This window comes from Ipomoea nil, unplaced genomic scaffold (genome assembly GCF_001879475.1).
Source record: "Ipomoea nil cultivar Tokyo-kokei standard unplaced genomic scaffold, Asagao_1.1 scaffold1043, whole genome shotgun sequence".
NCBI lineage: Eukaryota > Viridiplantae > Streptophyta > Magnoliopsida > Solanales > Convolvulaceae > Ipomoea > Ipomoea nil.
This window is the reverse complement of record NW_017617471.1, coordinates 8,133,500-8,151,371: the sequence shown is the minus strand read 5'-3', so window position 1 is coordinate 8,151,371 and position 17,872 is coordinate 8,133,500. Positions and strand designations below refer to the sequence as shown.

Here is a 17,872-nt window from a genome sequence, read left to right as displayed (position 1 = left end):
GAAGCATGCTTGGGAAATAACCCAAGTTTTTGTTGGCGAAGTATTATGGCGGCACAAGATTTGATTTGTGGAAGGGTTAGGCGCATGATTGGGGATGGCAAACCAACTTTGATTTGGGACCATCCATGGTTGCAAGATGTGAGTCAGCCGAAAATATTAACAGAAAAACCACCCCAATTGGCACAGGCAAAGGTGATGGGACTGATGGATCAACAGACAGGAACCTGGGATCAGGATATTCTAACTGATATTTTTGACCCTGAGGATGTAGAGCGAATTTTAAAAATACCTGTGTCACCAGATTATGAGGATTTGTGGTATTGGTATGGGGACCCAAAAGGAGAATATTCGGTTAAAAGTGGCTATAGAACAATAGTAGGTAACTACACCCAAGCGGTTGGGACCTTTGATAAATGGAAAATATTATGGAAGCTTAAAGCCCCCCAAAGTGGAAAACATTTTTGTGGAGAGCACTAAATGATATTTTGCCCACTACAAAGAACCTACTTATAAAGAGAGTTGATATTGATCCAACATGTGCCATGTGTGGGATTGGGCATGAAGATATTGTGCATTCTTTGATCACATGTGATTATTCAACAAACATTTGGGCACAATCCTACCTTCCAATCCCCAATAGTGTCACAAATATTCTCAGTCATTGGTTTAATGATTTGATGAATATTTTAGATAATGATGGAATTATTTATGCAGTGGCACTCTTATATTATATTTGGCGTGCAAGGAATGGGGCTGTATGGGATGCGACCTTGCCCAGACCTCGGAAGATAATTGCAATGGCATCATCAGCTGTGAACGCTTGGAAAGTAGCCCATCCCGGTCTGCGTCCGCCGGCCACCTCCGCGGCATCAAGCAATACTATTGGTGTGCCGACTACACCACAGCTGCCAACGCCGAACATGGTACACCAAGCCACGCAAAACATGAGGGATCAATGTTACTTCGATGCGGCGTACGACGCACAAACAAACAAAGCAGCGGTGGGAGCCATTATTCTAAATTGGCAAGGACATTATGTTTCGGCTATGACTGCCCCTATGATAGACTGTTTTTCGCCCCTAATGGCGGAGGCCTTTGCATGCAAGGAAGTTTTGTCGTGGCTAAGAAGTCGCGAAATAAAGTCTATCGAGCTCTTCACGGATTGTTTGGTGCTTCAACAATATTTATCATCTATGACACACTCGTCAAGATCGTACTTGGGTTATGCCATTGATAGTTGCAGGACTAGTATATTATCTTTTGATTGTTGTTTACTTCATTATGTTCCTAGACTAGATAATTATTTAGCTCATACTCTAGCATCTACTGCAATTACTCAGTCAACTAGTATGTACTCGGACTATGATCCACCAGCATCTATTTCTGCATATTTTGAATAAATGCCGTACAGGCTCCTTTCAAAAAAAAAATGCCATAATTGAAAAATATTAATTTCATCAAATTAAATCCTCTATTTTATTTTATTTTTTAGTATTATTAACTCTGTTACAATGCAGTATTTGTTCATAACTATTTTCTCAACTCACTGAAACACAAAGAGTCAATAATGTCTCCACTAAAAATAGGCTTCCATCACTCATCTTATGAAATCAGCATGTAAAATAAGCATAATGTGTAATTTTGTGGGGCTCCCATTCACCGTCGGTAGTTATATCAAGGACCGCGGTGCACGCGTAAAAAACGGCGTCGTTTCTTTAAGTAAAGAAACGACGTGTCGTTACTGTTAACAGAATATGTATTTTTTGTGTATTAATTATCAACTGAAACTACGGTGTATCTAAACTGATACTGACTCACGTGTTATTTTTATTTTATCAAGTGAAAGTATAATTGAAATGAAATGAAACTGTAATTGTATTGAAAAGAAAATGCAGTGTATACAAAATGAAACTGAATAACAATTTCACATATTTGAGTGTATATTACCCAGCGAAAGTGTAGTTATAGCAAAATGATATTGTAGTTGTGTTGAAATAAAACTACCGTGTATATAAAATGAAATTGGATAACACTTCACATATTCGAGTGTATATTGTGCAATGAAGCTGTAGTTATATCGAAATGGTCATGTAGTTGTATTTTAATGAAACTATAGTGTATATAAAATAAAATTAAATAACATTTTCACATATTTGAGTGTATAAATATCGAATGAAACCGTAGTTAATCAAAATGAAATTGTAGTTATGTTGAACTGAAACTGCAGTGTATACAAAATGAAACAGAGTTACTTTTTACAGAACATCACGGAACGATAGAACACAAGTGACGTTTCTTTCATTAAACAAAACGACATCGTTTTGAAGCTCAATGCATAATCGATTATGCACCGCAGTGCACGATATAATTTACCTTTCGCCGTTTAGCAAATATTAAAATTGTCAAAACAAACCAGTACAGCCTATATAGAAGCGAGGTTGAGTGGAAACGAGTAGAGCCCAACTTAACCCCTTTTTAAAAATGGGTCAGAAATTGAAATCCAACTCATTTAGTAATGGGTTAGCGTGCTAAACGGGTCAGCTCCCATAATATCAATATTAATATTATAATAATAATTTTTTTTTAAAAAAAATTAATTTTAAATTTGTTATCTTAGGATATTGCTACTACCAATTGTTACAAATTAATACTTTTTTTGTCTCATTTTATGTATACATATTTTTTTAATGCTACTAACTATATTGCAATGTAATATCTGTTCATAACTATTTCTACTTTCTCAACCTACTGAAACACAAAGAGCCAATAACATCTCCACTAAAGCTCAAACTCACAACCTCCCATATTTGGCTAGTATTATTATATAAAATTTATATATTTAAAAATTACATTAAAAATACTATTAAATACAGAAGATTAAATTTAAAAATCATTAAAAAGTACAAAGTACTAAAGAAAATAAATAAAGAAAAAAGAATTAGTTTAACCAATGAATAACAAACAAAACATATAAAATTGGACAGAGCCACATAGGTCAGGGGAGTATAAAATAAAGCCATTAGAAATTTGAATACAATATATTAATAATTCTAAAAAAAATCACGTGTTTTTTGGATCACCATTAACAAATCAAGTAATTTACTAAATATTAATTACAATTTGACACATATACTAATCCATGAGAACCAATATGATCATTAAATAAATAAATAATATATATATATATATATATATATATATATATATATATATATATATATATATATATATATATATACATATATATATATGAGATTAATTGGGAAAATTAAAATCGCATGTGTGCATATGAAACATTATTATTATTATTACTTATTACTTATCGGTTGAATACATCGAGGAGGAGAGTCAACCCAAATACAAAGATCAATGTTCGAATGAGAAGCTTGATATGCCTGAGACTTAGACAATATTCTATGACTATCCCTAACAACAAAATTAGTATATGATTGATCCGAGGGAAGGTCGTTAAAAAGCCAACACACTTGTTGACAATCTAACTAGATACAGACTTTGTGCCAACTCTCATCCTTCAACCAAGATAGTGCTTCTTTAACTGCGAGAGCTCTATCAAGATGTAGATCCTTCACTGGTCTTAAAGGTCCAAAGATAGCAACTAGAAAATCACTTGCGTGAGAGACAATCATTACTCCAAATATAGCAAAGTTGGCCAAGATGAAGCATCAACGTTGCAGATAACCCAACTAGGGTCAAACTGAAACGACTCACACGCTGCTTGGGTTGTTGTGGATAGACTGTTTGCCTTGTGTAGATCAAACCAGAGCGACTCTCAAGCTCCTTTAGAGTATATACTAGTCATAATTCACGAGTCATTACTCCTTTAGAGTATATACCAATCATAATTCACAAGTCATTACTCCTCTAGAGTATATACTAGTCATAATCCGCGCATTTCATGATTAAATTAATACTTAACAACTAACTACCGTGTAGTGTAATAACACTTCTATTACCATTCCAAATGGTGACCATAGGATTGAGTCTCGATAGGCGGGAACATTGATTCTTTGAGCTAAAAAAAATTGAGAAAGTATAAAACAGATATTACATTGTAAAGAATCACGAGTGTTTTAAAAAAATTAATGCTCAACAAGAAAAATAAAATAAGTAAATGGTTAATATAATATTTAAATAAAATAAAAATGATTGTTTTCTCATCAATATAATAAAATTAAGTATTTTCAATTTTTAATTAAAAAGTTATGCAATAAAGTTATAATGTACAAATTCATATATGAATATATATATATATTATATATTACAATAACAATTACAATGAACAAATAAATGAATACATTTCAAAACAATTACCAATAACCTATTATTACACTACAATGCACCTAAATAAACAAAATTTAAATACCCTCCCCATACAAATCCTTAAATAAATAACTAAATACTCTGTAAACCCCACTTAGGATGGCTCTCGGTGAAACTTAGTCCCTAATTTATATGTTATAGCAGACTCAGTTTTGCCTAACTTGACAACACATTCATTGGCGAGCAACTCCAATTTAGAATTGTAGGTTGGATACATCAGTGTATCTTGAACATTTTTTCACCTTGCAATGGTAAACCAAAATACCACTAAATAGATAAATTAGGCAATGCAACGATATCCGAAGGAAGAACTCCCAACATCCTTTGGAGAGTGATTGCGAAGACAGTATTATCAATGCATGAGACAATACAATTGTATGAACAGATGACCAAACTAAGTTTTGTTTAGTTGTTAATGAGATAGTCCGTGTGATGGTTTATCATTTGTTGAGATCATAAGGGAGCAATCTCTAACTGACGTGGGCAATGACACTAACCCTCTACTCTACCATTTGAGCTAAGGTAAGTACAAAGGGTAACGGCATCGGTTAGATATGTTGGGTCCGGACTGACATTTTGTTGCATTTGTGACATAAAAATACCCCTTACCCACGAAAAAGGCAAATGGGTCAGCAAGATCCCAAGGGATGTTCTGTTTGGTGTGTGGATGTCTTGATTTTACGGCAAAGGACACCCACATTTCACAAGTCTTATGCCGATGCTCTGCCGCTTAACGAAATGAATGGGCATTTCATATTTTCATTTCTACAGATAATTCTAGTCATACAAACTCCGCCTGAAAGGATTAATGTCATTATAGATTCCATCACAACTACCCATTTCAGTTTTTTTTTTTTTTTTTTTTGGGTCTAGTAACAAATATAATGCACCACATTGTTTCATCATCAAAATTTTCAAACTTTGTTACCCCAATTCTTTTCAGATGTTCAGAATTGTAGGAATTAATTATATTAAGAAGCCTCCTTTCCAAACCCATTATACATGTACCAAAGCTGACTAGTGAGTGGCAGGAGATATCCTTGACAGGGCACAAAACAAGGTAAATAAGAAATGAGAAAAGGGATACATACCAGAAAAGCTTCAAATATGTCCCAACTAGAAGTTTGTGCACTACTTCATCGCTCCCTGCGTCAATAATAATTGGTATTGGTAAGATCTCTCCGATATAATGCAAAAGAATTATGGACCAATTAGTTATACTCAAATGCGTTTTTGCAATTGTTAAACAATTATGGATCATTGTCTAGATGAAAGACTTACAGCAAACATATTTATGGAAAAGGGGTTATAAATCTTCCTTTGAAAATAAATAACCCAGACCTTTTTATCACTTCCCTCTCAGTGAATCCAAATCAATTGAACTTATTATAGCACCCTAATATTTAGGCTCAGAACCACCCCATACTTCATATCAAGATAAATGAGGATAATCTCATACACATAAATACCTAGAGTTGATGGCTCAACTTGGCCTCATATAATAGAAACAAACAAAAAAGGACTGGATTAATCATGGTTTCAAGGGTTGACAATAAATTTATATAGCATCCCTATTTCATTTTGAAATAGGACAATGAGAATATTGTATGGTATAATTATAATAACTAAAGAATGAAGGCATAATGCAAGTCTGTACAAGATAAAATTTCCAAAAAAAAAAAAAAAAAAAAAGAGCCTCAAAAATGAAAAAAAAGAGCACCCGACTTTCAGGTCTTAAGAGGGGAAAACTCATCTGCAACTGAGATATCTACAACCATTTGCAAAGGCAACAGGTATTCATCATCCTTTACATGGAAAAATGCCGAATCAAAAAAATACTACACATCAGGTCACCGAGCATTGTTTACAAATAACCTGAAAACAACAGCAAAGTGGCATCAGAATTTTGAACACTACATAGGTCGAGCAGTACCACTTCATTGTTGATAGCAGTACCAACTGCATGTAAAATCTCATTTTGACCAAAGATTATTTAGCATGGCATAAAAATAATTACATTAATTCAACTCAACTGAGTACTGCTCTCACAATATAGCTAATACCTGCATAGATGCTATTTACCAATAACCAAATCTAGCCACAGGTCAGCCAACATCGATGCTAATTTTCTCTTTAATGTCATTAAGCAATAACTTTGTTGTGAACTATTATAGGTTTTAGCACAAATATCTTTCTCACTGATTTCAAGTAAATTTTAGATTACCTCATTGCCCGTCTGCCAATTCATCTCATATATCCTATTTAATTCCGCGCTATTAGTTCATAAACTATAGGTGTTACCGTGTGCTTAGATTGAATAAAGAATATAAAGCAATAAGAAAATATATTTCTTCTTTTCTGTTGTTAAGCTTATTTAAACTCTCTAGGAAGAAATTTCACATTTAAGTTAATTTCTGTACTATTATCTATTTCAAGATCCCCTTACAAATTAACAAATAAAGGTTCCGATGTGTGGAGGTGCAAAAAAGGATCATACTAGGTTGAATATATTTGTTGAGCATGAGGAACCAGTTGAAAATAAACTGAGATTAAGATGGTTTGGTCATATTGAGAATGTACTATTCAGCCTTGTCATGTTCTCTCACCAGTTAGCATAAACTGCTTTCGAGTTTGAAATAGTTTTGCTCCAGGATTACCTTAACTGTGAGAATCTTAGATGCTTCCCTTTGAATATGATTTTGTTTGAACTTGTTTCTTCTCAACTAGCTTCTCTTAAGAAAACAGTAACCTTGGTGCCCCCCACTCCCACCCACTACCCCTTTTCTGCTTTTCTTTGACTTCTTATTGAGGGTTCAATGCAATCAAACACCAAAACATATATCAATCTCACAATACGAAGGACAAAGTGCAATCATGTTCTTCGTATTAACATCATAATATTGTAACTCCATCATTTGAGTTCCAATGCAAAAGAAGAGGGAAAAGCACTCACCCAAAATCCTTAGTTCAATGAACCACGACACCTGTAAATATAAAGTAGAGAATTCAGGATAATCAATTTAATAAACAAATACGAAGGACAAAGTGCAATCATGTTCTTCAATTAACATCATAATATTGTAACTCATCATTTGAGTTCCAATGCAAAAGAAGAGGGAAAAGCACTCACCCAAAATCCTTAGTTCAATGAACCACGACACCTGTAAATATAAAATAGAGAATTCAGGATAATCAATTTAATAAACAAAGACTCACATGCACAACTAAAAACACAAAAATTCTTTTTGGACAGTAAGCCTTCATAAATATGGTGAAGATTCTGAAAAATGCTTAGAAACAAGTGACATGTACTGCAGAAAAAAAAAAATGAAATCTCAAATTCAAAAGGAAAAGACAGAGGGGGAAAATATAATATGGTATAGCTTGCCAGAAGCTAGATGGCAAAACATTTAGGAATACTGCTACCAAATCCTATGCTGTGGGCATTACCTCAATCAGATACAGTATACAACAAATAAAATATGAAATGCAAACAAACAAAATTCTAGACACTCAACATCGTATACACAAATACAAAAAACATATCCTAGTCATTACATTAAGTATCAAAATGCAATGAACAGCCACCTGTATTGTCCAGAATTAATCACAAAGATCACAGCTGATACTGAGAGAGAAACAACTCAGGTACTGCTAGAAAACTGACAGTTGCAATTTCATTACCTCTTAGAACCACAGTTGCAAGGGATCTTTTTCTCCTCCAAAGGGAATTTGTAATTGTACGTAATTTCTTCACCAGCAGCAATATGCCGCTTTGCATAAATAAAGATCTTTTTCTGACCCTCAACACTAATGACCTTCGTGTAGCAGTTAGGCTGCAAAGCACCCATTGCAAATGAGAATGATGTCACTTTTAGAGTAAAACAATGCAATGCCCTTGCTTATTCACAAAACTTTGTAATTTCTAGTAGATTAATCACCTCACAAGAATGATTAATAAATCTAGCAACCCCCCCACGCTTTGTTGCATCAACCTGCAAGGAATTAGTGCAAATATATATAAATGTCTCATTATACTGCTTATTATCTTTCAGAATCTCTAAAAATAAACCAACTTAAATTATTGAAAGAAGCTAGAAAACACTAAGAACAAGCATTATAATAGTGTCATACTGGAAATTAATTTGATAATCTAAAGAGTGTTAACAATTGGAAAATAAAATATATTTATCATACAAAATGAAAAGACATTGTAAGAGAAAATCTGAGGGTACGGCAAGATTATAGGTGAATTTGTTTTACTCCAAAGCAGTAAAACATTGTCTTAAGACTTCAGATACAGGGGAGCACCTCAAGATTAAGAGCAACCAGGGTAGCTCTCTCGCTGTGCACCTCTTGCCCAATTTTTTACCATTCACACTGGCTAGATATCTTTAAGAAAGCCAAATCAAAATATTGTCCACACTTACCACATAACCATCATCCAGTCTAAAGAGGTAACTGCTTCCAATTCCCATCTTCTCATAATTGAGTTCCCGTATATCAGATATCTAAGAGAAAATAGTGAGATGTCAGCATCCAAAAAAAGCATTTTTAAAAAATGAAAAAAGCACTTCAGTGTCACTATTATAAGTTAATATCTGCAGTGTCGTTAAATGTGGAAAAATCCATGCTTACACGGGGACGAATAAGTTCTCCAACATATTCAATCACAAAGTCCTCAGCCTCAATTGGCTCTAAGGCTACAAGACCCCAGTCATGTATCTTACTACGCTGAAAACGCAAACGCTTTTTCCTTGCCTGAAAAAGAACAAGTATGTAAGAGTAAAATAATTGATTTTAGAAAGGAAAAGACAACGATAGTGATTGCACTCTGTGTACCTTTATTTGAGTTGCTTTCAAAAGATCAGCACCCTCTGCAGCAGCAAGAAGGTTACGCATCTTAACCCTGTTAGTTCTGGCTGAAATTCCTTTAACATTTGACAATTGAGAACTGTTTCCATCTAGACTGACAGGATGAACATGGACATAGCGACTCCCCCTAACATGAGCCCTTTCAGCAGGAGTAGCACTGAGAGACCACTTGTGCCATTGCCATCCATTGATTGATGTGCGAGCACACCCATCTGATCGGGGGAATCGTTTTGTTTTCCTGGATTTACCACTGCTTTTATTTTGCACAATAACCTGTTTGTCTGTTGCTTGATCGGAAGAAGCAACCGGAACAATCTGAACTTTTCTCAACTGAATATCATCAGTCTGTTGTTTTCTTTTCAATTTTGCTAATTTGGTTGCTGTATGTAATAATAAACCACCCATAAATGGTTTACACAAAATAAATATTGGATATTCATGAGAATAGAACCCACAAACAAATACAACAATTGCATAAAAAAAAAAATATAGGGAACCAAGAAATGGTACTGACATTTTGGTATCACTTTTGATATTATTTGCACTTCTTGTTTTTTGAAATCCTTGTTCAAATTATTGGAAAGCTTATCAGCAGTACCGGTGTCTTCAGCAAGTACAGAGGCCTTTCGTTTAATTCCACTTGAATTATTTTCGCAGGCCTTTCGTTTAATTCCACTTGAATTATTTTCGCAAGCCTTCCGTTTAATTCCACTTGCATTTTTTTCGCAAACTGCAATATAAGTTAAATATTTGTAATTCTCAGCATGTTACACCACCACAATCTATTGAGAGGCACAACATATAATCCAGGAAAACTAAGATACCTTTTGCAACAGCTGCAACCTTCTCTGACTTTTTGTTAGAACTAACATGGGATGATGAGTAGTTTTTATGTGATTCACTGCAAGATTTTGCAAGTCGAACTTCTTTAGTGTTTAAAACAGACATTCCATGCTTAGCATTCTCTGGTACGTCACCTGAGGCATCTTGCTTCTTTGATTTATCAACACCACATTGTTTTTGTGGACCAGCACCCTTGGTGGTCATAAACTGAGATAAGGAGCCCGACTTTCTCTTGTCAAGCTTTTTCTTACGATAATATGTATATCTCCCTGTGGTCAAAGATGCCTCAGAAGAGTTCTCAACATGATTTTTTGATGTGGCAAGAAAATCATTGTGTTTCTTTTGGTCTATCTTGATCTTTGAAACCTGAAAAGAATTTGTGAAAGAATCAATTGAGCAGAACACCCTTCTGAAGATAGTTTTGCAATTGACAGCAGTAAGAAAACACAAGTTGCAGTAACCTGACAATCTCCTGATTTGGTTGATTTCTTCATAGAATACCAAGCTGTAAGATGTTTTTTTATTGTATCATCAATAAACAGTCTCACTTCTCTCAGCACATTTTCATGTATCTTTTGCCGACAAATTGTCAGGACACTATGCCACAAAATCTTTGGAACACAATCACGATATCTAAATGACAAGTGGCTAGAAGTTTGTACAGGAAGTAAGATTCTAGACTCAGGTGGTTTCAGCTCATCAACAATTTCATCATCTAAATGAACATCCAATTTCTGAAATGAACTCAAGAATACATCTGAAAAAGTAAACCTATTTCTAGTAACAATATTCTTTTTTAATGGCCCTGATAATGGAGAGAAAACCTCAAGACCATAAGAAAGTAATTCCTTTGAATTAGGAATAGTGTCTGGAGAACCATTTTGACTTGTATGGCAATCATCACCATGGAAACTAGAATCCTCCACAACCTGCTTAGAAAAAAATTGTTAGCCTCACACCAGTGTTAAAAGCGTGGAGAATAAGAACTTCTAAAATATGGTAGAAATTTAAAAAAAAAAAAATAGTCCATTTATTTTGGGTGGTTAGGGTGGGAGGGAGCATATGGGGTGGTAGTTTGACTTTTCATAGTTGACTCAAACTAAATATTATCCACCTCATTCAATTGCACATCCTTTGAGGGGTCATCCGCATTTCTCCCCACTTCCTCATCCAAGAGGTCCATGAAAAAACTTTCCAAACTTAACTTCACAGATCGGTGCAGATCATTCAATACATTCTCATGGATTAATCCTATGTCATCAAAATCTTTGTGTTCTATTAACACATCGCCTTTACATGATACTTCATCAACAGAAGGCAAACACTGTGAAGGTAAATTTGGATGCACATCTTGTATCTCCATCACCCGCTCAAAACCTGGGGGGCAATCGTTGTCACAACCAGATGAGTCGTCTTGATGCAACTGTAAACAACAGATTGGACATGAGATACAAAGGGATCACAATAAACTACAAAAACAACAGAATAAAGCACTCACAGCTTCAGTATGTGGCTCTGGATAATGGACAAGTGAAGACTCCAAAACATTACTTGATTTCACCACAGCTCGAAGATCAGACCAGCGCTTTCTATTTCTCCATGCAGATGAATTATCTGCTATGAGGTCATAAAAGACAGCATTCCACATGACTTGCATGCATGACTCAAAAAGTATTCTGCAGATAACTGTATATGCAGAACAAAAATTCTGAAAACTTCCAACAGATTTTGTGCCTGCTGAAGACATTAAAGTAATCTCATCCGGATGAGGTTTCTGGTGAACAGTATTAGAAGTGTCTGCTCTGTTCTCAGTGAGAATACATGTCTTATCCTTGCTTAAAGCCATACACTGACAAAAAAGTTGGCACAAAGATATAAGCAACAGCCAACAGCAAATACAAAACATGCAACACTCATTTATTGTGAAGTTATTACCATTATGCTATCCTCAGAGCAAGCATTGACATGCTGATTAAGAGTTTCATTCCTAGGATTTTTGTCTGCTTCATTTATTGCAACAGACTCTGAAATTATTTGGCTAATGATCTCCTCCAGTACAGTTCTACGAGCTGCTTTCATGATCCCTGAGTGAAGCTGGGAACATAATTCTTCAGAAACTTCAGTAAAAAAACCTTGTAAAGTTTCAACCTGATGCATACTGGCAGTCGACAGAGAGGCATTTCTAGGTACAGCTTCTGCCCAAGTACTTAACAAAACTTGCAGAGTACGAGGTTTAAATTTATTACCAGAATGATAAACCTGCAAAATGCATCATGAAGGAATGACACGCATAAGCTGGTGCATTCAAAATTATGAGATCAAAGAGAGTAATTGTGCCTGCAATGTAACACAAAAAAGAGAGCTTTTACAGAAGGAACAGGATTGATTTCAGAAACAAAATGTAACACATCTTTACTAAAATAATGTTTTCCCAAACGGCAAGATGTTGATATTATTAGCAATATATATTATGTTTGTGAAGTCAAAACAAAGAAAGAAGAGATAAATGCTTTTCTAAATGTTGATAGGATCACCATTATCCGTTATACATCTGTCTGTTCTCACTGGGATGAGAAACATAACCAAGTGAAGGAAAAGGCAGTATTTAAGAACCATTCAAAGAATAAAAGAGAACAACTTAAAAAATAATCTTAAACAACTAGATATTTTCCCATCATATTAAAAAGTAACAAATAAAACAGACTGATAAAACTCTCCACCCAGTGGTCCAAATCCAGTTTATTACAGGAGCCTGGTGGACTTGTAATATCTACAAAATTACTTGCACAGTTCTGCAAAATTTTCCCAAATTCTTTCATCTTTAAATATAAAGTCCAAAGGAATTAAAGCAAAAATAAATAAATGGAGTAGTCAGTTCCATATAAGTGTCAAAATCCCTACTTTGGACCTGTGTAATCTCAAGTATGAGTTGGCAAAAATATATAGCTTAATGAATGGTTATCATTCTCTTTATTTTGCATTTTGAATTTAAGAATTTCTAAAAGCATCTGCAACACTTCAAAATTACTATTGCCTTCTCTTCTTATCTATTTTCTTTTTTGCCACATGAAAGCTGGCTTTGAAATAGTTACCAGCTGTATACCTATTGACTATTAGGCATTGGCTGATGTCTTGGAAACAAACTCTCTGAAAATGCAGGTAATGTTGCATATATTTTTCTTCCCATAACTTCGGTCCGGCATAATGCACAGGACCTATAGTAACTCTAAATGTCAGATCATTCAAAAAGGGAACACCAAAAAAAATCGGTTGAAGGAACTTATCAATAAAACATAAATGGGACAAAAGGATAAACGCTCAACAGTATTCCCCACAAAAGAAAACATGACATAAGAGATTTTTGTAGTTCTTGGTAAAAGTAGTTAGGAGATCCCAAACAACCTTACAACCAGAAGATCAACTGACCCACAAATGAACAGATGTCATTCCAGCCAAATGAGCCAATTACTATCATTTATATTGTTGCAAAGTGAAAACCATATTTAACAAAGTATTTTGTTGAAATGTGATATGAATCAAATGAACTAATAATAATAACGATGATTCCTGAGTCACAAGGCTAACCATTATAGAATCCCTAATATACCCATAGTGAAACCATGTGTAGAGATCAAGAAGAGAATGTGGTCCATGTTTCCTCCCCTCGTCGTCCTCAAAGACCCAACAAGGTTCTCCACCTTCCTGTTTCAAACGGAAAGGTATCTGTATCAGCGCGTCAATATATGCAGTACTTGTAATGAGAAGGCGTATGCAATTTCATATTATCCATGAAAATAGGGGTGTATATTAAGTAATCTAACGGGCATTCATTTACATATGGCAGAATATACTGCCAGCGTGCATTAATATGAAAAGAGAAACTTTTCAATTTTATAAGTGAATAAGTGATTGAGGTTATGAGTAAGAATACCTGATGCAAATGTGCAGCAGTAAGGGTGACAGAGTCAGAGGTGAGCATATGCTGGTTTAAGCTGGGTGTTTCAGAATAAACTGACTTTGACTGAAAGTCATGTCCACTCAAAAGAGAATCCCTGCTATAACCTGTAGGGGTAGTAACCAGTCCTTTCAAGTCAGATGTTGATGTGTTTAAATATGCAAAGCCTGTGGCAACATGATCGGGAAACTGACTGAAGTACTTCAAGGGCACTGGATTAGCAAGTGTCCCATTGCAGATGGGATAAACAGGAAGTTCCTCAGGCAAGAAACCAGTGGACAAACCCTCGTACAATTGTTCCTGTATGTATGGACCACACATCTGACCTTGTTGATTAACATACATCCATCCAGTCACCTGTGCAGGCAAAGGATATGTTGGGCAGCCTTTGTCATTGTATGATGGACCACCAATTTCACAAGGCGGGGAAGCATTGTCACTGTCCCCAGCACACTGGCAGCTTATAACTACCTCAGATGGTGAACCAAGTAGCTCATTGGAGTTGTGGCAAGAGGACAAAGCATGAGCACTGTTCGAGGAACTAGTGACATTTAACATTAAAAAAAAAAAAAATAGAGCAGCAAAAATATCATGGGGTTAGGAAAACAGGAATTGCAAAAAGTATATTAAAAAGAAAAATACATAAATAATTATAAAGAATGGTGCAAATATGATCCATACCCAATTGTCAACTCCATGGTAGACTGAACATCATTATGGTCCTTGAAAGTTTGAGAAGTTAAATTATGGTAAACGTCAGCCAAAACCTTTTTTCTTTTCTTACAGACAAAAGGGAGGTTGGATTCTTGTTTGATACAAGGGGTTTCGGCCTCCTCACCACCACGCAGTGGGCAAATAATAGAAGAAACCATGGTTTGGGAGCTCCTCCTGAAAGGAACCCTTTGCATTGTCAATAAAATGCAAAGAATTTGCCATTTGCAATTCTCTTACATACATAAAGCTCGACACAAAGATAAATGGAAAGTCTATTTTGTGAAGTTCAGGGTGCGGCATCACATATCATCTGGCGGTAATTAGTTTTGTAATTAGTGCACACATAAGCAACACTTTAGTTTATCCTAAAAGCCCATCAAAATCATAAATGCAACGCCTCACATTTTTATCTAGATGTAATTGGTGTACACACAGCAATTACCATCTATTATTATTAGAAAATGCTAAATAAAGAGCTGTAATTCTAAAAAACTGAAAATGGAGTAAATTATAATCAACCATTGATTCAACTTCAAAAACTGGAAACTAGAAGTATAATAAATAAATCTTTTTTTCTCAAAATGATTAAATACTCTATTACTTTCAAAATTAAAAGATACACATAGAGCTCAGTACAAATACACAACCCAATACAATAGATATAAAATATCACTGCACTAAACAAAATAACCTGATAATTCCTTTTACAAAAAGCAATCCCAAAAAAAAGATTTTAAAAAATCTGGCCCAAACACTCAACAGAACCTTAGCCCTCGTTGCATTACATTCTATGCCCTCAACTGCCACCACCTTCCCCCTTTCTCTGTTGCTTCCTCTGTCATCAATCACCATGCCACTTCACCGCCTCACAACATCATGAAAGTTAGAGAGAGATTTCTCTCAAACTTCTACAATAAATAAATTATAGAACTCCATTTTTTTTTTAAAATCACAATTAATTCCGTATAGTAATTAAATTTTCATGAAAAGACTAATCAATTTCTCATTCAGAATGTAAAATGATTTCTAAAATCACTTATATAGACCATGTAATTGAACTTCAACACTAACTCAATACATGGCACCAAGTATTGAGAGATTATCCTCTGAAAGTCGTTATAATTTGTAGCATAACCTGTATTCTAACAGGGATGCCTGGAAATTGATGTGCGAGCCGCACATTGATTGTCAACAACTCGAATCTCCAGAGTTTTCTCTGTATATTCAGCTAATCTACAACCACCCTCAGATAATTTCCAATATCCAAAAACAATTTCCAGCGGAACTGTTGAATATAACGAAAGATAAAAATCAACCTATTCTAGAAATTAAGACGCTCCAAAATCATCTCCGCAAATCTGTCGACTTTGCAAACAAACAAAAATGCATGTACAAATCCATATGCTTATTTAATATAGACATTTGATACCTTAATACAGAGACAGTTTCAGATTTTCTTCTCCACAAGCTTTGTAATTGAGGTCATAGCAACCTGAGAGGTCGATAGAAGTTAACGACAGAAGGAACTAGGGCTTCTCTCTTCTGACGGAATATTTCCTTTTCCTTTTCCTTTTCTTTTTCTTTTTCTCTGCAGCTGAAGCAAAAGGGGTGCAAAAGTATTAATCCATACTAAACTCGGTATATAGTAGTTCCTAGAATTGTAATTTCAGGAAACGTACTCAAGTTTAAAGAAGTCTACATCTACAGTTTTTTTTTAAATGTCAAAAAAAAAAAAAAAATTATACTCCGTATTAAGCTTTAGGGTCTTTTAGTATGGTTTCAAAGAATTTTAATTTACCGGGTGTAATTAATTATGATTTTTATATACTTTTCAAATGATAAATTTTAGGCAGAAGTATTAAATAGGTCTATCTATCACGCGAAGTGTCCAATTCCCACCATGAACGAAATTAAGTATCAAATAAACCCATCAACCAGCTAAATGTGTTAGATTGACTTTTTTTGCAGGTTGCATATTCAATTATTAAAAAATATATTTAAAAATAAAAATAAAAAAATTTTAGCCATCGGCTGTCCGCGCTGGACAGCCGAGGTCTGCGTATTTCACAGACAGTCGTGACTGTCCGGCGAGGACAGCCACAGCTGTCAAACATGAGGTCTAGATTTGAACCTCAAACGGCCTGAAATGATGGCGGCGGCCATGGCCGAATAATATGAGACAAAGACATCTTGTGAAAGCAGCTGTATGTAGACACCGGATGAAGTGTTAGTTGTGATTGTGAGCTATGAAATTATTGGTATTTTTTCCCCAAATTGCTTGAAGCGTGAAAATCTTTAATAAAAATTAGTATTAATCTTTAATTTTGAAATACAAGCAAATAGTGCTCCTTATTTTTTTTTAATCAAATAGGGGGGGACCCCGAGGGGACTATTGTCTCCTCATAATTATACGACGGTGACTAAGAGCGTCCAAGTAGTCGTAATGGTAACGATGGTTACTTTTAAAGCCTCCAAGGAAAGACACAAAAGAAGATGCAACACAAGCCACTTTCACCAATACATAGTTACATACCCTTTAGTCATACAGAATTCCCAGTTTAAGGAAACTTCTATGTGTCCTATGGAGTCCAATGAGAGGGTAAGTAGCATGGGCAAAAAGGTGGCTGGCAATAAGCATTTGAATGCATAGCCAGAGCAGGAGGACGTTGTATTTACAGGGCGTTTGGTTTGAAGGAAGGAATTAGGGGGGAAAGGAATTGTAATTTGTAATTCGGTGAGAAAAGGATAAGGTGGGAATTCAAATTACAGTGTTTGGTATGCAGGTAGGAATAAAGTAGGAATTCAAATTACAGTGTTTCGTATGCAAGAATAAGGCATGGAATTGAAAGGGAATAAGTGATACAATGACTGAAATGGCCTTATGTAATAATAATAATAATAATAATAATAATAATAATAATAATAATAATAATAATAATAATAATAATAATAATAATAATAATAATACTTAAATGTGTATAAAGGTAGCAGGAAGAAAGAATAAGGAAAACAAAAAGGAAAGAAAAAATAATGGGGAAGAAACAAGGACAGGCCGAAAGAATAATGAAGGGGGAAAAAAAGGAAAGAAGGAAGAATGGGGAAGAAACAAGAAACGAAGAATGAAAGAAAACTAATAAGACAAAA

At 34.8% G+C, this 17,872-nt stretch overlaps 1 protein-coding gene across 3 annotated transcripts; it reads right to left on the bottom strand.

Annotated features, from left to right (window-relative positions):
* Nucleotides 1-4,896: 4,896 nt before the first annotated feature.
* On the bottom strand, nt 4,897-16,334 carry LOC109181811 (histone-lysine N-methyltransferase ATXR7). 3 transcript variants are annotated; one of them, XM_019331727.1, is made up of 19 exons: nt 16,158-16,334; nt 15,864-16,013; nt 14,696-14,902; nt 13,991-14,555; nt 13,645-13,761; nt 11,995-12,318; nt 11,558-11,908; nt 11,174-11,482; nt 10,521-10,988; nt 10,041-10,425; nt 9,731-9,946; nt 9,184-9,596; nt 8,980-9,102; nt 8,772-8,852; nt 8,283-8,336; nt 8,026-8,177; nt 7,472-7,502; nt 7,295-7,325; nt 4,897-6,216 (listed from the first exon to the last, which is right to left on the bottom strand). In XM_019331727.1, the coding sequence occupies exons 2-17, from the start codon at nt 15,908-15,910 to the stop codon at nt 7,481-7,483; spliced, it is 3,834 nt and encodes a 1,277-aa protein (XP_019187272.1). In that variant the 5' UTR covers nt 15,911-16,013; nt 16,158-16,334; the 3' UTR covers nt 4,897-6,216; nt 7,295-7,325; nt 7,472-7,480. The 3 variants fall into 3 exon arrangements, with proteins under 3 accessions (XP_019187272.1, XP_019187271.1, XP_019187273.1); XM_019331726.1 differs by lacking the exon at nt 7,295-7,325; XM_019331728.1 differs by lacking the exons at nt 7,295-7,325; nt 15,864-16,013.
* Nucleotides 16,335-17,872: the final 1,538 nt, after the last annotated feature.

Coding starts and splice junctions, on each gene's coding strand:
- LOC109181811 (XM_019331727.1), bottom strand. CDS start 15,910: ATGTGCGGCTCGCACATCAATTTCCAGGCATCCCTGTTAGAATACAG. Junction 11,483..11,557: donor CAGAGCCACATACTGAAGCT/GTGAGTGCTTTA, acceptor TGTTGTTTACAG/TTGCATCAAGACGACTCATC. Junction 9,103..9,183: donor TGAAAGCAACTCAAATAAAG/GTACACAGAGTG, acceptor GTTCTTTTTCAG/GCAAGGAAAAAGCGTTTGCG.